The sequence below is a fragment of the Polypterus senegalus genome, chromosome 4 (assembly GCF_016835505.1).
Source record: "Polypterus senegalus isolate Bchr_013 chromosome 4, ASM1683550v1, whole genome shotgun sequence".
Classification (NCBI taxonomy): domain Eukaryota; kingdom Metazoa; phylum Chordata; class Cladistia; order Polypteriformes; family Polypteridae; genus Polypterus; species Polypterus senegalus.
The window spans coordinates 155,502,061-155,524,105 of NC_053157.1; the positions used below are offsets into that span (position 1 = coordinate 155,502,061).

The 22,045-nt window shown below is 35.2% G+C and overlaps 1 protein-coding gene across 12 annotated transcripts in view; it reads right to left on the reverse strand.

Moving 5' to 3' along the window:
• Nucleotides 1-623: 623 nt before the first annotated feature.
• Nucleotides 624-22,045, reverse strand: part of LOC120527748 (prominin-1-A-like) — a 283,241-nt gene continuing 261,819 nt past the window's right edge. For 5 of the 12 annotated variants that reach the window (XM_039751518.1, XM_039751516.1, XM_039751517.1 and 2 more), the window contains 9 exons: nt 20,672-20,725; nt 17,066-17,146; nt 16,910-16,978; nt 15,441-15,530; nt 14,840-14,955; nt 10,864-10,887; nt 9,074-9,175; nt 6,040-6,081; nt 624-701 (listed from right to left, as the gene is read on the reverse strand). In XM_039751518.1, coding sequence (XP_039607452.1) covers nt 9,106-9,175; nt 10,864-10,887; nt 14,840-14,955; nt 15,441-15,530; nt 16,910-16,978; nt 17,066-17,146; nt 20,672-20,725 — 504 coding nt within the window. In that variant the 3' untranslated portion in view covers nt 624-701; nt 6,040-6,081; nt 9,074-9,105. Of the gene's footprint in view, nt 702-6,039; nt 6,082-9,073; nt 9,176-10,355; nt 11,219-14,839; nt 14,956-15,440; nt 15,531-16,909; nt 16,979-17,065; nt 17,147-20,671; nt 20,726-22,045 lie in introns of those variants that run through there. The other 7 variants (XM_039751519.1, XM_039751524.1, XM_039751526.1 and 4 more) reach the window with 7 other exon arrangements.

Genomic DNA, 22,045 nt, shown 5'->3' on the forward strand with positions numbered 1-22,045 from the left:
TATGTGATGTGCATATTCTCGGGTCGCAGTGTAAACCTGTCACATTTCTTCTTTCTTGTTTGTTATGTGATTCTACAATCTATTACACACATCCTAATTCAAAGAACACTGATGGATGATTGATTGTTATTTCAGTGACAAATACTTGAAACTATTGTTGTATATAAACTGTATAGTACACTGTGTGTTTTTCCTAACCAAGAAATATAAAAAGAACTACTTTAACAAAATATATACAAATTCAAACATACTTGAAAATGTACAAAAATCTCTACATGTTTTTTCTTGTTCCTATAATACACACGTGCTGGGAGGGGTCAATATTTAAATCTATTTCATAAAAAAAATTACAAACCCACAAATCTAAGTCTATGGGTACTCTGGCTGGCTGTGATATAAGACAGCAATATTGTAAAATGCTTCAAGCTTAAAAACATAAGTCTAGTAGAAGATGGTTGGCTGCTGTACAGTGCAAACATTTTTAGTACTTTATTTTTTTAATTTTTGACTGTGAACTTAGTATGTATATGCTTAATTCTATAAACCAGATTTGGACACTTCACTTTTTATTTAGTTTAAAACTCAATAAGATCTTTTGCTCAAAGGAGAATTCCTATTACTGTCTTCCCAGCAGCTCTTCAGATTTTTCATGCAGGCAGCTGTAGCAATTTGTCTCCAGAGGAATATTTTAACTTGTCCTCCTACCAAAACAAAAGAGCGAAAAAAAAAAAAAAAACAACTTTAATAGGCAAACATAAGAATTATGCATGTATGATTTGCTAACCACTTAGTCTTTCACTGGCTGTCCCCCGTAATGATTGAAAGGGCTAAACACATGATTTTTCAGGGCTAAGTTAACTGAGTAGCTGGCTGGCAAAAGGCTGTCAGAGGTAGTTGTGCACGGGACAGATGAAGGGTCAGACAAGGCCAAGCCAAAAAAGCAGGAGCTGAGATCAATTGTTTAGATATAGAGTGTCAAAAATTCAATTTTAGAATGTCACCACATTAAAAGGCGAATGATGGATGGACTGGTAGAATTTCATGAAGTCATTCAACTTGGCTTTATTGAAGCACTGAACTCTGATAAAGATCCAGTGGTGTGAAAAACTATTTGCCCCCTTCCTGATTTCTTATTCTTTTGCATGTTTGTCATACAAAATGTTTCTGATCATCAAACACATTTAACCATTAGTCAAATGTAACACACGTAAACACAAAATGCAGTTTTTAAATGATGGTTTTTATTATTTAGGGAGAAAAAAATCCATATATATATATATATATATATATATATATACATATATACATATATATATATATATATATACACATATATATATATATACACATATATATATCTACATATATATATATACACTGTGTGCACAATTATTAGGCAAGTGAGTATTTTGACCATATCATCATTTTTATGCGTATATTCCAACTCCAAGCTGTATTAACTTGAATGCTTATTGGATTTAAGCACGTCAGGTGATGTGTATTTGTGTAATGAGGGAGGGTGTGGCCTAAGGAGATCAACACCCTATATCAAGGTGTGCAGAATTATTAGGCAGCTAGTTTTCCTCAGGCAAAAAAGAGATTTAACTGACTCTGAAAAGTCAAAAATTGTAAAAGTCTTTCAGAGGGATGCAGCACTTTTGGAATTGCTAAGATATTGGTGTGTGATCACAGAACCATCAAACATTTTGTTGCAAATAGTCAACAGGGTCGCAAGAAACGTGTTGAGAACAAAAGACGCAAATTAGCTGCCAAAGATTTGAGAAGAATCAAACGTGAAGCTACCAGGAACCCATTATCCTCCAGTACTTTCATATTCCAGAGCTGCAACCTACCTGGAGTGCCCAGAAGTACAAGGTGTTCAGTGCTCAAAGACATGGCCAAGGTAAGGAGGGCTGAAACCCAACCACCACTGAACAAGAAACATAAGTTGAAACGTCAAAACTGGGCCAAGAAATATCTGAAGACAGATTTTTTCAAAGGTTTTATGGACCGATGAGATGAGAGTGACTCTTGATGGACCAGATGGATGGACCTGTGGATCAGTAATGGGCACAGAGCTCCACTCCAACGTGGAGGTGGGGTACTGGTATGAGCTGGTATTTTTAAAGATGAGCTAGTTGGACCTTTTGCATTGAAGATGAACTCAAAATCAACTCCCAAACCTACTGCCAGTTTTTCAAGACACTTTCTTCAAACAGTGATACAGGACAAAGACCATGATTTTTATGCAGGCCAATGCTCCATCACTTGCATCGAAGTTCTCCACTGCGTGGCCAGCCAGTAAAGGCCTTAAAGATGAAGGAATAATGACATGGCCCCCCTTCCTCATCTGACCTAAACCCTATCGAGAACTTGTGGGCACTTCTTAAACGCTAGATTTACGGGGGAGAAAAACAATACACCTCTCTGAAGAGTGTCTGGGAGGCTGTAGTCACTGCTCCACAAAAAGCTGATCGTCAACAGATCAAGAAACTGACAGACTCCATGAATGGAAAGGCTTATGACTGTTATTGGAAAGAAGGGTGGCTATATTGGTCATTGATTGATTGATTTATTTTTTTTGAAATGTCAGAGATGTTTATTTGTAAATTTTGAGGTGTTTGTTTATTATTCTCACAACAGATGAAAATAAACAAGTGAGATGGGAAAATTTTCATTTTTCCTTTAGTTGCATAATAAATCTGCACACTAATAGTTGCCTAATAATTGTGCGCATATGTATTCCCCTGATGATGTTCACACTCACATTTCCGTTGTGAAACATTCAGGTTTCAGGTTTATTAACATTTTGGATTGACTGATAGCACTGTGTTTGTTCCATATTAAAATTAATCCTCAAAAATACAACTTGCCTAATAATTGTGCACACAGTGTACACATACATATATATATACTGTATATAGCAAAATCCCCCCGCTTCGCAGCGATGAAGAACTGCTTTTAAATTTTTATTAAGAAGAAAACAAAACCTTTTTAAGCTAAGGGAAAATATACTTATATAATTGTCAGTTCAGCAGTCCGGTTGTAATATGACCAAGCTGTGTACTGAGATTACTTTTGAGAATGCAACGTATAGTTTTGTCCAGGAGGAAAGCAATGTTGCCTCAAATCAATGGCAACCTTTTGTAGGGTGTGTCCCTGAGACTTATTACTTGTCATCGCGAAGCAGAGCCTTACTGGAAATTTGAGGCATTTCAATTGAAATGGGAGATCAGAGGGTATAACGGTGATACCAGGAATACATTCAGAGTGTGGCGCTCTGCTGTTTTTTTGTGTAGTTGTCTTCACACAGCTTCTCCGCTGCTTTATAAACGAACGCCATATAAGGCCATCGTTTCTCCTTGCTTTGCGGTTCTGTACTGTTTTATTGTTCGTTTATTACGATTCTTATAGTTATTGTGTAGCTATTCGAGACTTACTTTACTGTTCAGGTACCCATTTCCTTTATTTAATCCGCGGCTTGTACGTTATTTTTTGTTCGTTTATTACGATTATAGATATTTATTGATTCCCTTTTTTAGCTGACTGCCTGTTCATATAAGACGCTCCGCTGTTTTTTTGTGAAACAGCCTTTACACAGCTTCTCCGCTGTTTTATAAACGAAAGACAAATAAAGCCATCACCTTGTCAATTGTGTAATGCGTTTTTTGAACAGGTTTGATGCATGGAAGTGATCACTGTGCATGCGTTCAGTCAGTTCACGTGAGCTGCACTCTTGTGTGATGTTGCGATGTCCACGGCTTTATTTAATGTTAGCTAAGACCCAGTACTTAAGTTTCTCGCTACAGCAATTTTAACTCCGTTACAAAGTGATCCAAAGTCTCATTTATACCTCGTGTCTTCTCATTAAACTTGTATCTCGTGAATAAAGTATTCGGCGTTTTCTTCAGCGCTCTTTGGGAGCTCTTCCTTCTTTTCTACGTACTGCGGTCACAGTCAGTTCACGTGATTACGTGGGAGGTGTGATGATGTCACACACAGCTCCGCCCCCCACGGCCATCGAGCTAACATCCATTACAGTATATGGAGAAAAATAGGTTCCAGTTATGACCATTACACGTAGAATTTCAAAATGAAACCTGCCCAACTTTTGTAAGTAAGCTGTAAGGAATGAGCCTGCCAAATTTCAGCCTTCTACCTACAGTGAGTACGGAAAGTATTCAGACCCCCTTCAATTTTTCACTCTTTGTTATATTGCAGCCATTTGCTAAATCATTTAAATTAATTGTCATTGTCTTGTTGGAAGGTAAACCTTTGGCCCAGTCTGAGGTCCTTAGCACTCTGGAGAAGGTTTTTGTCCAGGATATCCCTGTACTTGGCCGCATTCATCTTTCCCTCGATTGCAACCAGTCGTCCTGTCCCTGCAGCTGAAAAACACCCCACAGCATGATGCTGCCACCACCATGCTTCACTGTGGGGACTGTATTGGACAAGTGATAAGCAGTACCATACCGCTTAGAATTAAGGCCAAAAAGTTCTATCTTGGTCTCATCAGACCAGAGAATCTTATTTCTCACCATCTCAGAGTCCTTCAGGTGTCTTTTAGCAAACTCCAAGATAGACAATGACCCTAAGCACACAGCTAAAATAACGAAGGAGTGGCTTCACAACAACTCTGTGACTGTTCTTGAATGGCCCAGCCAGAGCCCTGACTTAAATCCAATTGAGCATCTCTGTAGAGACCTAAAAATGGCTGTCCACCAACGTTTACCATCCAACCTGACAGAACTGGAGAGGATCTGCAAGGAGGAAAGGCAGAGGATCCCCAAATCTAGGTGTGAAAAACTTGTTGCATCCTTCCCAAGAAGACTCATGGCTGTATTAGCTCAAAAGGGTGCTTCTACTAAATACTGAGCAAAGGGTCTGAATACTTAGGACCATGTGATATTTCAGTTTTTCTTTTTTGATAAATCCGCAACAATTTAAAAAATTCTTTTTTTTGTCTGTCAATATGGGGTACTGTGTGTACATTAATGAGGAAAAAAATTAATTTAAATGATTTTAGCAAATGGCTGCAATATAACAAAGAGTGAAAAATTGAAGGGGGTCTGAATACTTTCCATACCCACCGCACACGGGAAGTTGGAGAATTAGTGTGAGTGAGCGAGTGAGTAAGTGAGTGAGGGCTTTGCCTTTTATTAGTATAGATAAAAGCTATTATGCGTGCATTTTTTGCTTACAAAGTCCATTTAATATTAGTACATACAGTAAACACAAAGATTTGATATATCCATAACACAAATAAAATTTAACGTGTCTCTAAAATGGGGCTGTTCTAATTAAACCTAAAGCCATCCTTGTGGATGCATCAGGGATTGTTTGCCATGCAGCTGTCAGCTGTTGCAAAACATGACCAACACATCAACAGTGGATGGCAATAGTTCACAACTGCCTTCTGCACAAATACACAATTTTATTTTATTTATAAAAAATGGTTAGACACATTTATATTTGACTAAGATGTAGCAAATGAAAAGAACTGTTTAATGGGATTTACTCATCTTGCGGCATAAACACAAATTCATTATGCATTAAAGTTTTTCACTTCTTAGCAGTATGAATGTCCATGTTCTATGAAGAATGATACAAAGTGAATGGAAAGATTCATGCAACTGTAAGAGGTTTTTATTCAAAGAGCCTGTCTGAGGCATAATTGTCCCTTGAACCTTGTAGGAAAGAAAATACTTATTCAAAACTGCCACTACTGTGTAAATGACACTGGGAACAAAATACAGTTGTATCATTGTTTTGCCAATGCAGTTCATACATTTCTTTCAAAGGGTGAACTGTATCAGGTCTGCACTTATACTGTATTCTGCACATGCCTAAGAATATTTCAAAAATGTGACTAAAAATATACAGTACATTGTATCTGTATAGAATGTGAATAGTAAAAGAATTTATCAGAGAAACAAAAAAGCACTTATAGTTTCAAATATCACCCTATACCTTTATCTCAAAAAGCATATATTTATATTTTTTAAATATTTTCCTAAAAGAAAATAATACTTGTCTCACCATTGAGGAAATGCCAGTGTCTTCTACCAGTTTTCCAAAGAGCTGCATGAAAGGTAGGACATTACTTGTAAATTATTTATCATTACAAATAGTTATAACAAAAAATGAAGTAATGGCTTAAATATGAAATTTAATTGAAAGTAATGAAGCAAGCAAATTGATGCCAACATCTACAAACTGGTGAAACACATTTTCATTTTAACCAGCTCACAAGATAAAATGAATTGTGTTGCATGTCTTATTTAATCTTTGTTTCATGAAGAAATCAGAGAAAACACATTACCATTTGGACCAATTTCATTATATGGTTAAGCATTCATATTACACTTTTTAACTAACCTTTAATTTAAGAAATAGCCAAATGTGAAATCACTGAAGCTATGAAAAAGTACAGTTATAATCCTCCTCCCATAAACGTAAGCTCAGCTAAGTTTAATTCCAGGGAAAAGTTTTTGATTTGGTGAAGAATGGGATACACTTGAGGAAAAGGGTATGATTTAGGGTTTCTACTAGATAAGGAGGGGAGGTAAACATGTGGATTGAGTCTCAGCATCTCCTTTGCTGAAATAACATATTGTTAAGCGTCAGTAGATAGTTTTCTTTTTTGAGGAAAAGAAAATCATAAGAATACAGTATTTATAAAACATATGATTTCTTTTGAACATATAATACTTATATGAATTACTAATAAATATTGTTTAAGATAATACAGAAGGTTTTAACTGCATGACCTAGCTAATATCATGTCTTGTTGTAAATCCATAGCTGTTTTGCACAATCACATGATGATGTGACATATATAATGTTCTAAAGAAAATACATTAAACAATTAAAAATGAAAAAGTTTTACTTCAATAAAAAATGAAAAAGTTTTACTTCAATAAAAAATGAAAAAGTTTTACTTCAATAAATTACTCAAATTCTAAAAGGTCTGAGTAACTGAACATACTATTTTAGTCTTTGCTAAGAGTCGCTCGACGCATTAAGAAAAATACATACAAGGAATCAAACTAAGCAAAGGTTCAGTTATACAGTACAGGTACATGAATTAGCCACAGATCAAGAAACGCATTGAGATGATAATCCATTATTGGCTGGACCAAGAAGGTCCTGAAGTGGATCATCCAAAGTCAAAACACTATTTTCTTTTTTATACTTGTATTTTTTTTACCCAGGCTGCTTGTTCTGTGCTGCTGCAGTATTATTTTTATTTTGTTGTACATGTCACCTTTTCATCACTTTGATTAATGACAATTAATAATTTTGTAATATTCTAAAATGAGCAACCTTGCAAAGAAAAAGAAACACCACCACCTGAAACGTGTCAACTTATGGAATTCTGATATATACTTCAGTGCTGTTAATAAGGCAACATTAGACCTGGAAGAATAACTCTTGCCATCGTTACCTTACATTTAATTTTTTAACTCTGAAACTGCAAAAAGTTTGTAGTGGGTTCAGAATTCCAGGGACAAGTGTTTAGAAAAATCAGAGATGCCTAAAGGCTCCAGTTGGCCACAAACCCCCCCCCCAAAAAAACAAACAAAACTTGGCTTTATTGCACAGTAGGGTGGCAACGCATCACACCAAGAATAACAAGAGATACCACAGTTAATCAGATGATCAAGTGTTGATGCAGACAGCAATATTAAAGTTTAAAATGAACAATTCCATCTTACTATGGATCATTTACAAATTAAGTCTACAGTAAATTGGACTGGCTCTCCCACCAACTTATATGCTGAAGGAAAAAAAATGCTCAATGTAGTCCCTACTCACATCAAAGGATAAAAGGCACTGTTATAATTACTGCTGTTATACTACTGTTGTAATTGCTATAATTACTGTCAAGGTACAGGAGACCACCATCAAAGTGAGAATAAACACAGTACTCTACATGATAAACCAGCGTGTAATAGTCCTCTCTCTTCTTCTTAAAAGAGAATAAAAAGTTAAACTGTGTACTCTGGGCAAATCTTTAAACCTCATGCCATCTTTCAGCCTCATGTAGTGTGACCATTATTATTTTGTCTCATATAAGTAACTCGATGTAGGGCAGCGCTTACAAAAAATTAATGGGAGTGCGGCAACAAGTCCAATTGACAACTGCTTTATTTCAAACATGATCTTCAATATACATAAGAACTGTCTGATACAATAAAAGAACAGTCTGTTACAATCTAATTAGCATTGGACAGGAGTATTGCCTTTACATGGATATACTCTACACCAAGGTCTGGTACACAACTGGAATGAACATCCCTTTAATTGCTAAAATAAAAGACAAATTTAAAAAAAGGCTATAAAACAACCAAGAAGTTCTACCCAACAATTATGATTTGAGACCATTTGCTATTATGGAGTTAAAAACTGAAGCTGAATCAAAAAAAGATTTTGATGTACAAAAATTATCCAAACACTCAAGCAACAGAATAAGATACAAAGAAGAAATAAAGAATTCAGTAATAGCTTAGCCCAGGTATAAATGTCACTAAAATGCATCAGAAGCAGACTATCAGCCCTCAAAATGACACAGCTGAAGAAGTGGGCAAAGAGTACTTCTAGTTAATGTTTGTGAATGGTAGCTAGACACAGCTACATGAAGATATTTTTGACAAAGCGTCTTAATGAACAAAATTGCATTTTCTTAAGTCACACATTGCAAAGAACAAGTTTTAGTGATAACCGATAGGTAAACACACTGAAACAAGGACTAGGTTTTCATTGGTTGACAAACTTCAAGAGATCTAACACTTTTCAGGTGATGTGCTCACTTTTTCCAGGTAGTTTTAAGTTAAATCGTTCGGAGTTGCTTTTCTGCACACAGATTCTAAAATCATGATGAACATAATAAGAAAGATTGCAACTAAAGGTAAAAAAAAAAAAAAAATTCTAAAGGAAAAATATGCAGACTGAGAAAATATTTTGATTGCAATAGAAGATGAAATTCTAATTTTGTACTTATTAAGAATATTTGAGAATGAGTTTGAGTGCCATAATAAAAATGGGTAGAAATGTATACTTTGTAAAGTACCTTAAAAACGCCCAATAAAACTTGGAACAGCCTCACCATTCAGCTTGTCTTGGCGGGGCAGAAGCTCGAGGAAATCTAGTCATAGTATCATATGAAGTGATGCTATCAATGTGAAAACAATTCTGGGTCAAATTATTGGCATATCAACTCATTAGGTGACTTCTAACAGTATTCAATTAGAACTTCATAGTAATTCATCTTCTGTCCATAAAGTAAACTTGTTTTCTGATTTTATTACATCACCTTAGTACAATTTGTAAGCACTTAAGCACATTTTAGGCTTTTTGAAATTCTACAACACCTTAAGAAATTTAAGAAAGTCTTTTTTTCAAATGCACCATTGAAACAGTAATGAATAATAGAATATAGTAAATACAGCATATGAAATTAATTCTAATATAAAGCAGATATGTGTGAGGGGTATTAAAATCAACAGAAATGTTAAGGATGCTTACCACAAATTTATCATATCACTCTCTATTAAACTTCAAAATGGCCAATCAAGAAACAATGCATATTCTGTAAATATATTTGTCTAATGTAACATAACCAAAAACTTGAAATCTTTGGATATGTCAGTTTATACCTGCTGATATTCTCAGCTGGAAAACTGAACAACAGTAACTGGCAAGAAAGTAAAACAAATTGCACAGAAATGCAACACAGCATAATGGAGATACAAAGATTGCAAAGCCTCATTGGTGTCAAGTTCCCCCTTATCAGAGTTGTAAGTTAAGCAACTCATTTTATAATTTGGAGGAGGTTCAAGCACCTAATATCCCTCAAACAAATGAATGTGACTACCCAATATACCAATGAAGGTGAGCGTTATGTGTTTAGATAATTGATTACATGACAGCAAGGGCCATGAACGTAATATACCAAATAAAGATTGTTTTCCTTATTTACATATTTTTGATAATGGAATATATTTAAGTTGGTGTAGTTCATCTATTTTTCTATCTATTCATTAAAGAGTATTAAAGTGCACTTGATAAAAAAACACCTGTAGACAAAACGACATATTAGAATTTGTACACTTCTGTAATAGAATGGCTAATAAATAAATAAATGATGAACTGAAGTGAAAACAAAAAGACGTAGCTAATTTCATACATTGTAGGTTGGGCACCTCACTGTACAGGACCAAGTGCCATAGTCAATACAGTTTTTATCAGTCATTCCAATAACACTGTATATGTGCAAGGAGTTTATTAGTTTTAAGATTTAATACTAAAAAAACTAAACAAAATGCATGAAAATATACTGGAATAGTAATTACCTGGTCATGAAAAGATTTTGAATACCATGTAAAAGATCATTATGATAACCATTTATACCAAATTCCACATAATTTGAAAGTTATAAAATAAACATGGCAAAAAAATGGGAATGGATATTTCTGTATTATTCTACCTTCAGTTCTAAGACATTATGAGAATAAAACAGAATCCATGCTATAACTTAAAAATAATAGCAGGAAAAAAGAAAACACTGATAATATTTTTAGCACTTACAATACAGCTGTCCTCTATTAATTACATTACTTTTATCAGAAATTCTGAAGACTTTATACAGAGCAGTATAATTTTAATTTAGTTTACATTTATATTTAGTTTATACTGCAGTGAAACAACATACATTTTCCCTCCACCAAATTTTAGCACCAAATAATTATGCATACAAATTTGTTAGTAAGGGGGGAAAAAAAACATTATTTACAAAAAAATGACTGACTCTACAATGTTATCATTGGCAAAATTAGGCAAAAATGTGAAAAAAAATCTTACGTTTTCATGGTAATAGTCTCATTGCTATAAAGATACAAAAAAGCAAAATATTAACACTGTAACATTAACACTGAGAATATAGTACTTTTGCAATGGGTTCAGCAACAGTACTTTATAGTGCAAAACCATTTACACTTAAACATATTTACTGCTTTTCAAAATTATTAGCAAAAAAAAAGAAGATCAGTAGTGCGAGAAAAAAAAATAGCAGGGAAGGAAGTTTGATTTTCTTTAAAGTGCAGTGTGCATATAAAAAGATGGCAAGACTGAAGACTGAAAAATGGAATGGAAATGCAGTAGAATCAGTAGAAATGGTTATCACAAAGTAAAGTGCCAGGTCCCTGAGACAGAGGAACTGCAAGGAAGACAGAAAATCAGGTTACTACTGAAGCAAAGGTAAAAGGGAAAAATAGGAAAGCATTACGTGTGAAAAGGAGGATCTGTAACCTTTATTTGTAATTGTGAAAAAGATACCCCATAATAATACTGTAACAGCAACATTCAAACATATCTAGAAGCACAGGCAAGTTTCAAATGCAACATATAGTAAAGTTTCCAAAGGCGTATAGAAACATGAATTTTATACCATCCAGCAGACAAGCCTATTTTATACACCAGGATGCTTTTTTACTTGAGTTAATAAATCATGTTATGCCAGATCCAAATGAATACATTTGCAGAGTCAGAAACTCGCTTTATGCAGCCATGAACCAAGATGTAGAATTGCTACTAATTAATATTATTCTATTTTACACAAATCTGCTTTTTTTAAAAATTGCTACTAATTAATATTATTCTATTTTACACAAATCTGTTTATTTTTTAATGTGTTTAAAATACTTTGGTCTCTATTTCTTTCTGTAACATCCAGTATTCATGTTACAGTACCTACAAATAGGCTGGAGAGTCTACATCAATCTAAGAGATTATAATCACAGCAAGAAAAATAAGAAATACATCAGTATCTCAAACTTTGAACTAAAATATATAATTTGACGATTTCAAAATAAAAGAAAAAATGTTGTTGCTGAATCTTACTTTAGTTATCTTCAGTTAATATAGTACTGTGCGCTCCATTAAAATCAAACGTTGGTAAACATTATAGTGTCATGCACAATTGCTATGATATATCTATGGAAAATGGATGCATGATTATGAACACAGACTAATGAACCACATTAAATATAAGTGCAAGAGAATCTATACATAAAAAATAAAAATTAAACTTCTGTTTAAAAGTAATGCATGTTGTGCTATAATGAACTAGCAGAAAGCCAAACTGTACAAAACCAAAAGACAATATAAGATAAAAATATGACTGTTAAAATCTATGATCTTTTTTTAAACCATTACTACATCATATAATGATGATAAAGAAAGCATGACATAAGGAAAACTTAACAGTACAGCATTTCAAACAAAAAAAATGAATTCCATTATTAAATTGTTTCCTCATTTAATTTATTATGCTTAACATTATATTGTAATTTCCAAAACTGATTTACTTTATTTCATGATTTCAGTTTGACTTTTGTATTTTCAAGACAGATGTGTGAAATTTTCAGTTAAGCACAAAGGGCACCTGAATTTTAGCTGCAACACAAAATTTAAACAAACAGTAATATAGCAACAAGCTTACCACTCATTCTTCATATCCATTTATTACTCTTTTAGTTTGACTTTTTGGTATGTGGAATAACTTTCTAACACCCTATAAAAATGTTTTTAAAATCAACGTGGCACTGAAAAGTAAGGGAAATGTGGGAAACAAAATTTCCAAGTAGTATTATAGATAGATTACTTGGGGGACCTTTAAAACCTGACTGGATGATATTTTGCAAAAGTCAGATGAATGCAGATTAAGAAGCTATTCCTGTTCTTGTCAAAATGGAGGGATAGCTAAAGGAATGGGCTATTGACAATGGCATCTTTTTGCAGTTTTCACTCCAAATATGTAAGGTAGAAGGTCAACCACAAAGGCAAAAAACAAAACCAAAAGCTTACAGGATGCCCTAGAATAGAAGTAGCAGTCAGTGAACACATCTAAGCCATTATTAATTCAGAACTAAATATATTTCATTGCCAAAGTACAGTAAGTTGCTTATTGCATTTATCAAAAAATGTTAAAGTTGGTATGGCAGTGTATGGGTGTAGGAACACAAGGTTTGTCCAAGTACTATTGTGAAGTAGCGACTGACAAGGAGATGGTAACCATTAAGAACAAGATGTGGTCAGATAAAACAAGATGCCAAAACCATGAGATCAGAAATAAATGAAAATCAAAATAGAGGGGACAAGATATTGATTAGAAATTAAGAGCAAACAGAAGCACAAACCCAGCATTAGCCCTACTTGCATTCTGAAAATCACTGCACTGCAGATTAATTTGAAAAAGGTTGTAGCCACCATGGGAGTGTGCATGAAGTGAACCAACATGTTTATATATTATCACTTCCATGACAAAATCAGCAAAATAACCACGAAAAGTGATAAATTATGATAAAATAAAAAAATACAACATGAAAATGGAATCCACATATGAAAAAATGAAAATTTCAGATGCGAGTATCTGTAGGATTTGCGCCCTAGGAACCAAGTTACCCAAACTATTCTATAATATTTCAGTAATTCTTTACCGCTCTGATCCTGATCTTTCTGATCATAAAATAGGTCATTTTGATAGCAATTGACAAGAAGAATTCATAATTTATTGCAGAATTATGGTATTTGAGGGTTCCTCTATAGTGTCTCTTTCTCTTGCACAATTTGGTTCAAAAACTAACCAGCACATTGTCATCTCATAACAGGCTTAAGTTTCAAGTTTAGTATTTTCCCATCCAGCTGTTTTAGCTCTCGATCGTCCTCAAGAAACTGTGACACACACAAGATAATGTGCTATGAAAATTACAAGTTGTAACATACAGTACAGGCTTTGATTCTTTCAGGGGCCTTCCGTCACAATTAAAAAAGTCATCAGAATATTCCTTCCAAGCAGTGTTTTTGTTTTTTTTTTTTTTTTTTTTGTGTGTGCCTGTAGGTTACAGCCTGAGATGACTGCAGCAGCACTCACCGAACTGTAGTGCTTGGGGGACAAATACAAGAGGTTTTAGTCCTTCCTATGTGGAGGTCTTTAAAATTATAAGATGCAGACCACCATTTAATTAAACAACTAGAAAACACCCCTGATGGTGACCTTTAGTTGTACTCCCAATGATGTGAGAAACAAATGCAGAGAAAAAAAAACAAATGATTCCTAATAAAGTTAAAGTGACCAGTATTTAAATCAAGAACACATTTATATGTCTTTAGGCATCTTTGGTCCAAATATTATTTTGAATGGATTAACTCTCCCTCATGAAACTGGGTCGGATTGTTAAGAGAGTATGTGAAAGTGGTAAGATTTTCATACTGCACTGACTTCATTTCAGATTGAAATGTGCATAAAAACATACAGTGCTGTTTTACTTTATAACAGGTAGTTCTGCCAATGCACTACAATAAATACCACAAAGTGTACATTTGACCATTTCAAGGGTGTGTTTCAAGGCAGTAAACTACATAGACACTATCCGTGTCTCAGTTTACCAGAGGTTAAAGTTATCTGACATTACTAACACAATCATAAAAAAACTCTGCTGACGGATGATGAAAACGAAATCCATTCACTTATCAGTGGTAAAATATACTCTGTAACAACCATTGTAAACTTATAGTTAACATGCCTTAGAGGGTGTATTTCTGTAAAAGCATCTCTAATGTTTTCACAATTCAGTTATATACTGAAATATGGACAGAAATTATCCAAAGAAAACAGCTTGGGCCACAACCGTCACAGATTCATGTAAAATGCAAAAATATAATACATGTTAAAATACAGTATAACAAATTAAAAATGATTAATCTTTGAAACTGTAAGGATAGTACATATAAAAAGCAGAAAAGTAAAAAAGAAATGGCAGACCATCTTTTTACTTACTCATCATAAACATCCTCTGTATCCATTCTGCGATAGAATTTGGCTAACTTTACTGAAATTACAATACTAGGAATTAAAAACACTGTACTGCATCCCAAGCCAAACCAGAACGTATTCTGAAAAATAATAATTAAAAATATATATTTAAGTCATCATTTTAAATAGCAAAATAGCTGTGATGTTTTGGTCTTCTTAATGGGCACACAATTAATACTTGTGCACACATTTAAAAGTGAGGCAGACCAAAAATGTTACCATGCTATGACTGATTTCAAGTATGGCAGTTTCTCAGATAAAACAAAAAGAATAATAATAAAATTAATACTGTAGCACCTGTCAGGGAGACTGCTGTACAATTAATTCTAATTAGCTCACTTAGGCAGAATGCTAATTTAACACTTGCCGTTTTGGCTTTTCATGCCTCAGAGGACCGTTCCAATTGTTATGTGAAACCCCATGTGATTAAGTTCATTAACCTCGTAAAAGTTTGACATGACCCATATTCTAGTTTGTGTACATTATGTATTACTCAGCAAAATATTCTAGTTTGAGGAACAACATACTTTATATTAAGCAAGCACATGTGGAAAAAAACTCTCACCAGTGAATCAACAACAAAGTTGCAAATGAAGATGTCAGCAGTATCAACAACATTAGCAATCGGTTTGCATGTAGCAACTTCAAATGACAGCTGTAAAAAAAAAAAAAAAAAATCATTAGAGGCAAGTTGTAAATGTTCATTTTACAAAGATGCATATTGTTTAAAAAAGGGAGTCATCAATATTTTCAGTGGACAGCATGTTAAAAATGAGGCAGACTTGTGTAGTTTTCAAAAAAACACACATACACATATATATGTTTATGTAAAAGTGTTCTCCATCCCAAAGGGGGCTGCAAAATTAATAGTTTCTGGATGGGAAAATAAAATGTTGACAATTTAGCATGGTAATTCCATCCACAGGTCAGCAGAGGCCAGCAGCCTTACGCTGCCACAATACTTTAGTCTCACTAGGAGCTGCCTGGGAGATGTACTTTCAATGGGCAACCCTGTCTGCATAGAAAGCTGGATTACAACCCAGCTTTAGTTACAAAACCTAGAACTTCTTCACAAACATGTGAGCTACCCTTAGGTCTACCTTTAAAGAAATCCCCAATGCTTTTCTCATATGAGCATATGAGTTGGGAAGAAGTGGAGCCAGAAGAATGCTTGGTGTGGGGGAGATGGAGAAAGAAAAGCCAGTAGTTGAAGGAAATGTTGGAGATGAGTGGGCTGTATGAATACTTGGAGGGCAAAGGGAAAAAGAACCGCTCAACATGTCCTCTCTATTTCACTCTGAAGTACTTCAGTAAAATTCCATTAGTAGCAGACTGGTCTGTACTGGTGGTTGTTCTTTGCTACAGTGATCGCTCATAAAACACTCTGTCAATAAAAACACTTTCATTATTTTATCATCACGACTGGGAAAGAGATTGACCACCATCCCAACCAGGCGAGAATACCAATCACTTCATACCCTCTATTACTATATATACACAGTGTACAATATATAAAAGAACATTGTAGTATATACAGACTATATGTGTATGTGTATATATATACAGTAATGTTATATATATGTAACATTCTATGATCTGCTTCTTGCAACTGAGAGGGCACCCACGGCGGATATTTGCCGATTGGCAGACCAACCACATGTGTTACCTGGTAGGTAGCAACCCATACAATCAGATCGGGTCTCAGACAACGGATGCTATGAATGTAATTACTCCGATCTCCAGGCTGTCAAATGAACTACACGCCGTGGCACAGCGCAGAGAGGCTTCATCTCTGACGCGGATGTCCAAGGTTCGATCCCCGCAAGGGGTGCAGTGGAGTGTGTACACCTGATGAGCCCAAATAAGGGCGAAACACGTGTTGCGTACTCTCTGCATTATTTGACAGTAAAACTATGTAATATATATATATATAAATGTATACAAACACACACAAACATACATACACACTGCATATTTACATAAAATCACATTAGAGAGACTGAAAAAAAAATCAAGCCACGTTTGAATACTTACTGAATTCTTGACCCAGTTAAGGTACTGTATAAAGTAACTGACTATCACATCCATGTAATTTTCAGTTTCCTACAAAAATATAAGAATGAAAGAAACATGACTAAGTTTGCTAAAAAAATTTAGAAGCTAAAATTAAAAGGGTAGAAATCACTTTACCTGAATGATGACATAAGTTGCATTTTGGGAGACAAGGTATTGTGCTGCAGCTATGGAACTGAGAACATCATTCACTTTATTCTAGTAAACAAAATATCAACATTAGAATGATGTTACTACATGTATATATTTTGTAAATGAATCATTTTTAAGCAGCTACAATTCCTCCTATTTTGTACAGAAACTATTGTTGAAAGCAAACTGGAAAAATAAAAGGTATTCTGAAATTGTGAAAATAAGAATTCTAATAATTAACACCAAGAAGTGAAAGTGTAAGTACTGTATTTGGATAGCATTATAATGGATTCATTGTGAAAACGTAGTTGGCAAGGTTAATTAGTATTTCTAGGAGACAACTATTGCCCTTTACTTTAAAAAATTTCCTTTCCAAAGCACATTATGGTATGTTAAATTCCAAAACAAGTTAATTCAAATGACATCACATGAAAAAAATAAAACTGTGTAAAAATGTCTTGAAAATTAACTGAGTGTACAGTAGGGGGTTGATATTTAGCATGGTAAAGTTGGCATCAGCATGGTCAAACCGAGAGTGAACATTTCTAGTATGTGGCCATGAAGCTAAATGAAAATTCAGTATACTTTTTACAGTATAGATGTGGAACAAAATTTGTGGGTTAGCAACAGAAGATCTCGGGTGTCTGGCAGATAGATACAGTGTTAAATATTATAGTGAAGACAGATGGGTAGATGTTTTGGACTCTGTAAATCAGAAGGAGTGGTTTTAAAATGATTTGACAAAAAACTGGAGGTTATGGCACTCAAGGTTCGTGTCAGATTGAGTAAATGAGGAAAATGATGCATGGCCTGGTGGCAGTGGTGTTTGACTTTAGTACCATTGATTAAAAGGCAGTGTGGTGTAGTGGTTAAGGTTTTGTATTTCACACCCTGAGGTTGTGGGTTCAAATCTTGCTACTGACACTGTGACCGTGAGCAACTTGCTTGACCTGCTTGTGCGCCATTTGTTAAACCAAAAGAAATTAAACCAATTGTATCATAAATGTAGTTAGTCACCTTGGATAAAAGCATCAGACAAAGGGGTAAATGTAAATGAACTCCTAGATGGTGTGAAACTTTGTAGCGGGGCTAGATAGTAGTAATAGTGTTTGTGTTCGTACCACGTGCGTCTTGTTTCCATCGTCCCGTTTACTGTTTGTGTGCGTCAGTGAATGCCGTCCCCGTAAAGGGGGACGGATGATGGAAGGAGATCGCAGCCCCAAACCTGGAAAACACCGGTTTTCAATTAATCAATTACATTCGTCACAGGACTATAAAAACAATCAAGAGAAGAGGAAGAGGGAGGAGAGAAGGAGATTTTCGATATACGACCACGAACCACCTGTACCTGCTGTATTTCACATCGCGCATTTCCATCCAACACCCTCATCATCGAGAGACCCCGGGGTCGGATCATTTTCCACCACCGCCGAGAATACACGGTGAGGCTGTTCCATTTTTTACGGGAATTACAAACACTTCATATATCGGTTAACCAGTCATCTGCATTCAGGACAATTGTTACTCGGACTCAAGTTCACGACCGTTCATTTATGTATTTCATTCATTCTTTTTTGGTATTTGTGTTGTTTGTTATATGTTACAAGGGCAAGGGAGGGGTAGTTATATTCATCTAGGGATTTGTCACGGTGTTGCTTTGGTGGAGGGATATTTATAATTTATTTAGCTTTTCTGTTTCATTTAATACATTTTATCAGTTTAAGTTTACATATCTGTTTTGCTTTTGTGCTTATTTCCACCGTCGATTGTGGGAAAAAGGTTTAATTTGTTAAAGGTACGGCTTGATTAGATTCAACCTCAGCAATTAATCCAGGCCACAGGTCTTGGAGGTGTAGCTGCCGGCCGGGTAAGGGGGCGGCCGTTACAACTTAGCTAGTCACTTAACCTGCTGGTGGTGCAAATGTAGAAATGCAAAACAGCCATCTTCATACACTAGATTAATATGGAAGAGTAAAATAAACAAGAAAAATAAAAGTCAAAACTTAACTCACAATTATGACCTAATATCTAATAATTTAGTATTTCATTATTATTATTTACTATCTTAATTTTATCTTAAAAATCATTTTCCATAATTATGTATTTAAATTGTATAATTACAACTCCTAATTTAAATACTAATTGGTCAGAATGATGTCATTTGATGTGTGCCAGCATTTGGGAGAAAGGACTGTAGAATTTTGAGCACAAAGTGCCAACACACTCATCTCTTTCCATATATCAATAACCTTTGGCCAAAAAACTCAAAATAATTACTCAGACATGCATTGTTCAGTTCAACATTTTTTGTGAATGCCAAGTTTGTGACATAATAATTCAGAGTTTTAAGTTAGTAAACTACATTTATGCGACTTAATGTAGATTTGAAGTTATAGTTTTTAAGATGCAAAGCCCAGTAATGTGTTTTCTTTGAATTGTACATCACAGTGGATAAAAGAGTTAGCTCTTAAACCTAATATGGCTACTGATAGAAGGTAAAAGAAGATATGAAATTCGCATTAACTATATAAAGTACTTTAATTTCTAGCTAAAATATATATAAAAATAATATGTATAAAGAAATGAGACTGTGTGACTCTACAGTCTACTCCCCTTGTACTTTGGTAAGGGTAAAGCCTTCAGAACACAAAAAAAACCTGGCTGTGTGACTTGAAAATGTTTGAGACTAAAGGGATGTTTTAGGCCAGGGGTTCTCAAACTCGGTCCTGGAGGCCCACTGTGGCTGCAGGTTTTTGTTCCAACCAGATTCCTAATCAGAGACAACACCTGATAGCACTGATCTCATTTAATTAGCTGGTATTATTTATCTTTTATTCTACATTCAGAAAAGCACAGCAGCATGATTTTTACATTTATAAGAAACTTAGAAATATTTTCTCTTTTTATTACATTTCGCCCTTTCTCTATGTAGTTTGCTCCCTTCATTGAATCTTAATAATGATAATTAAAAATAAGCAGAGCAGAAACCCAAGCAAACAACACTCAACCGTGAAAGGCTGCAACTACTTTAGCGTCAGCCCCACAAAGTAGTAAATAACGGATTAATTAAACAATTAGAACACCTAGAAAAGTAGAATGACAATCAAGATGAAAATACTGTTAAAAAGAAAAAAAATACATATAACTGCTTAGTACATTTTAATACTTTTTTTTTAAACAAACTTAGTTTTCTAATTTGTATATTGTTCCCAAAACGGGGAATCTGGGAAACAACAGTTCACTTAATTAGCACAGGAGTCCAATTAAAAACAGAGGCTGGTTGGAACAAAAACCTACAGCCACAGTGGGCCCCCAGGACCAAGTTTGAGACCCTCTGTTTTAGGCTACAATATGATCATTTCTTACACAGACATGAACTTCTACATTATCCAACATGTTTAGTCAAGTCTGACAGCTGTTGACAGCAAGTATTTGTAGTCTTATCCTAAGAAGTAAGCAAAAAGAAATGGTTCTGAAAGGCTGAGTAATTTCAAGGGAAACTTAAGTATTTCAAAGCAGGGATACCAATGACGGGGAAAATTAAAACTGCTGTAGCTTCAGAACAGAAATGTACAGAACTGACAGACTTACTGGGAGGCCTGAGGCTGTTCTCTGCAAGAACTGGATATTCTGACTCAATGTCCTCTGTAAGGAAGTAACACACAGAAAATAAGCAGGTGCTTCCGAACTGCTAACTGAAAAAGTAGAAACTATGATGACAGTGTACAAGTTAGTTTTACATTCTTTATAACTATACTCTACAAGTGTATAACACAATATATTTCAAAATACTCTTTTTATTATCAAGGGAAGATAGTACATGAAGTATCACATCAGACAGCATGACAAATGATTAAACAAGCAAGCAAAAATTAAATAAATATATTGTATTACAGAAAACAGCTCCCACTCAGATACTAACGCAAATTCCGAATTTTTAAAAACAGGGCTTCTGCGATCTTACTGGAGATGTGGTAAAGTGAGGTGTGAGGTGTGTGGCCGTTTGGCGTTTTTAAATAAATAATCACCACACTCTTGGCTTTGTTTGTTTTTTTGGGGATGGCAGCATAGCAAGCGGTTCCCGTGTGTGATGTGGGAGCGGGACAGCCCTGCACTTAGTGCCCAGTTGTAAGATCGACTGCAACCCTAAATGATGCCGGTGAACTGTTTATTAGCACAGCTGTTCCACATCCCCAGTTTTAAAGGGAAGAGCGAGTGCAAAAAGGAAGGAATCGAGAAAAGAAAACAAAAAGAAAAGCAAAGGTTAAAGGGTGAAAGACAGAAGAAGGCAAGAGGCAGAAGGAACCAGTGAGGGAGTGAGCGAGCGAGCTAAAGAGAGCAGCCTCAAGGGAGAGAAAGCAGGCAGCTGGGAAGTAAGCCCTGAAGAGGAGTGTGTGGCCAACACTTGGGGGGGCAGTTGCGTAAGACTGGGAAGGAAGCGGGGGTCGAGGAAGCTTGGGAGGAGAGCCCCAGTGTGAGTGCCCTGGCTGTTGTGGACCCAAGCTGAGGTCCAGAGAGGGAACCCTTAACCATGGGACTCGGACCCAAGGAAAGTCAGCTGCGTCTGCTGATAGGGAAACTCCTCTGCTGCAAGACCCGCATGGGATAAGCAGAAAAGCCGACAGTTAAAATAACAAGGCACCAGGTTTTTAAAAAGGATTGTTTCCTGTCAGCTGGTTTTAACCTCATTTTAATGGATGTGTTTTCTATTTTAATTTTAACCTTCACTTAACCGTTGTTTTTAATTGAATTATTTATTTATTGAACTATTTTTTGAGCACTGCACTTTGATTTGTTTTTAATGAAAGCACTGAGCACTTTGCACCTTCCCCTTTGCTTCATGTGTGTTTTCTCCCCATCAGCCATGCTCATCCGGTTACGTTATTGATGTTGTCTGGTTCAAGAGGCTCCCAAAAATAAAGAGGGAGCAAGGAGCCGCCAGCACCATCACCCAAGAATAATTAA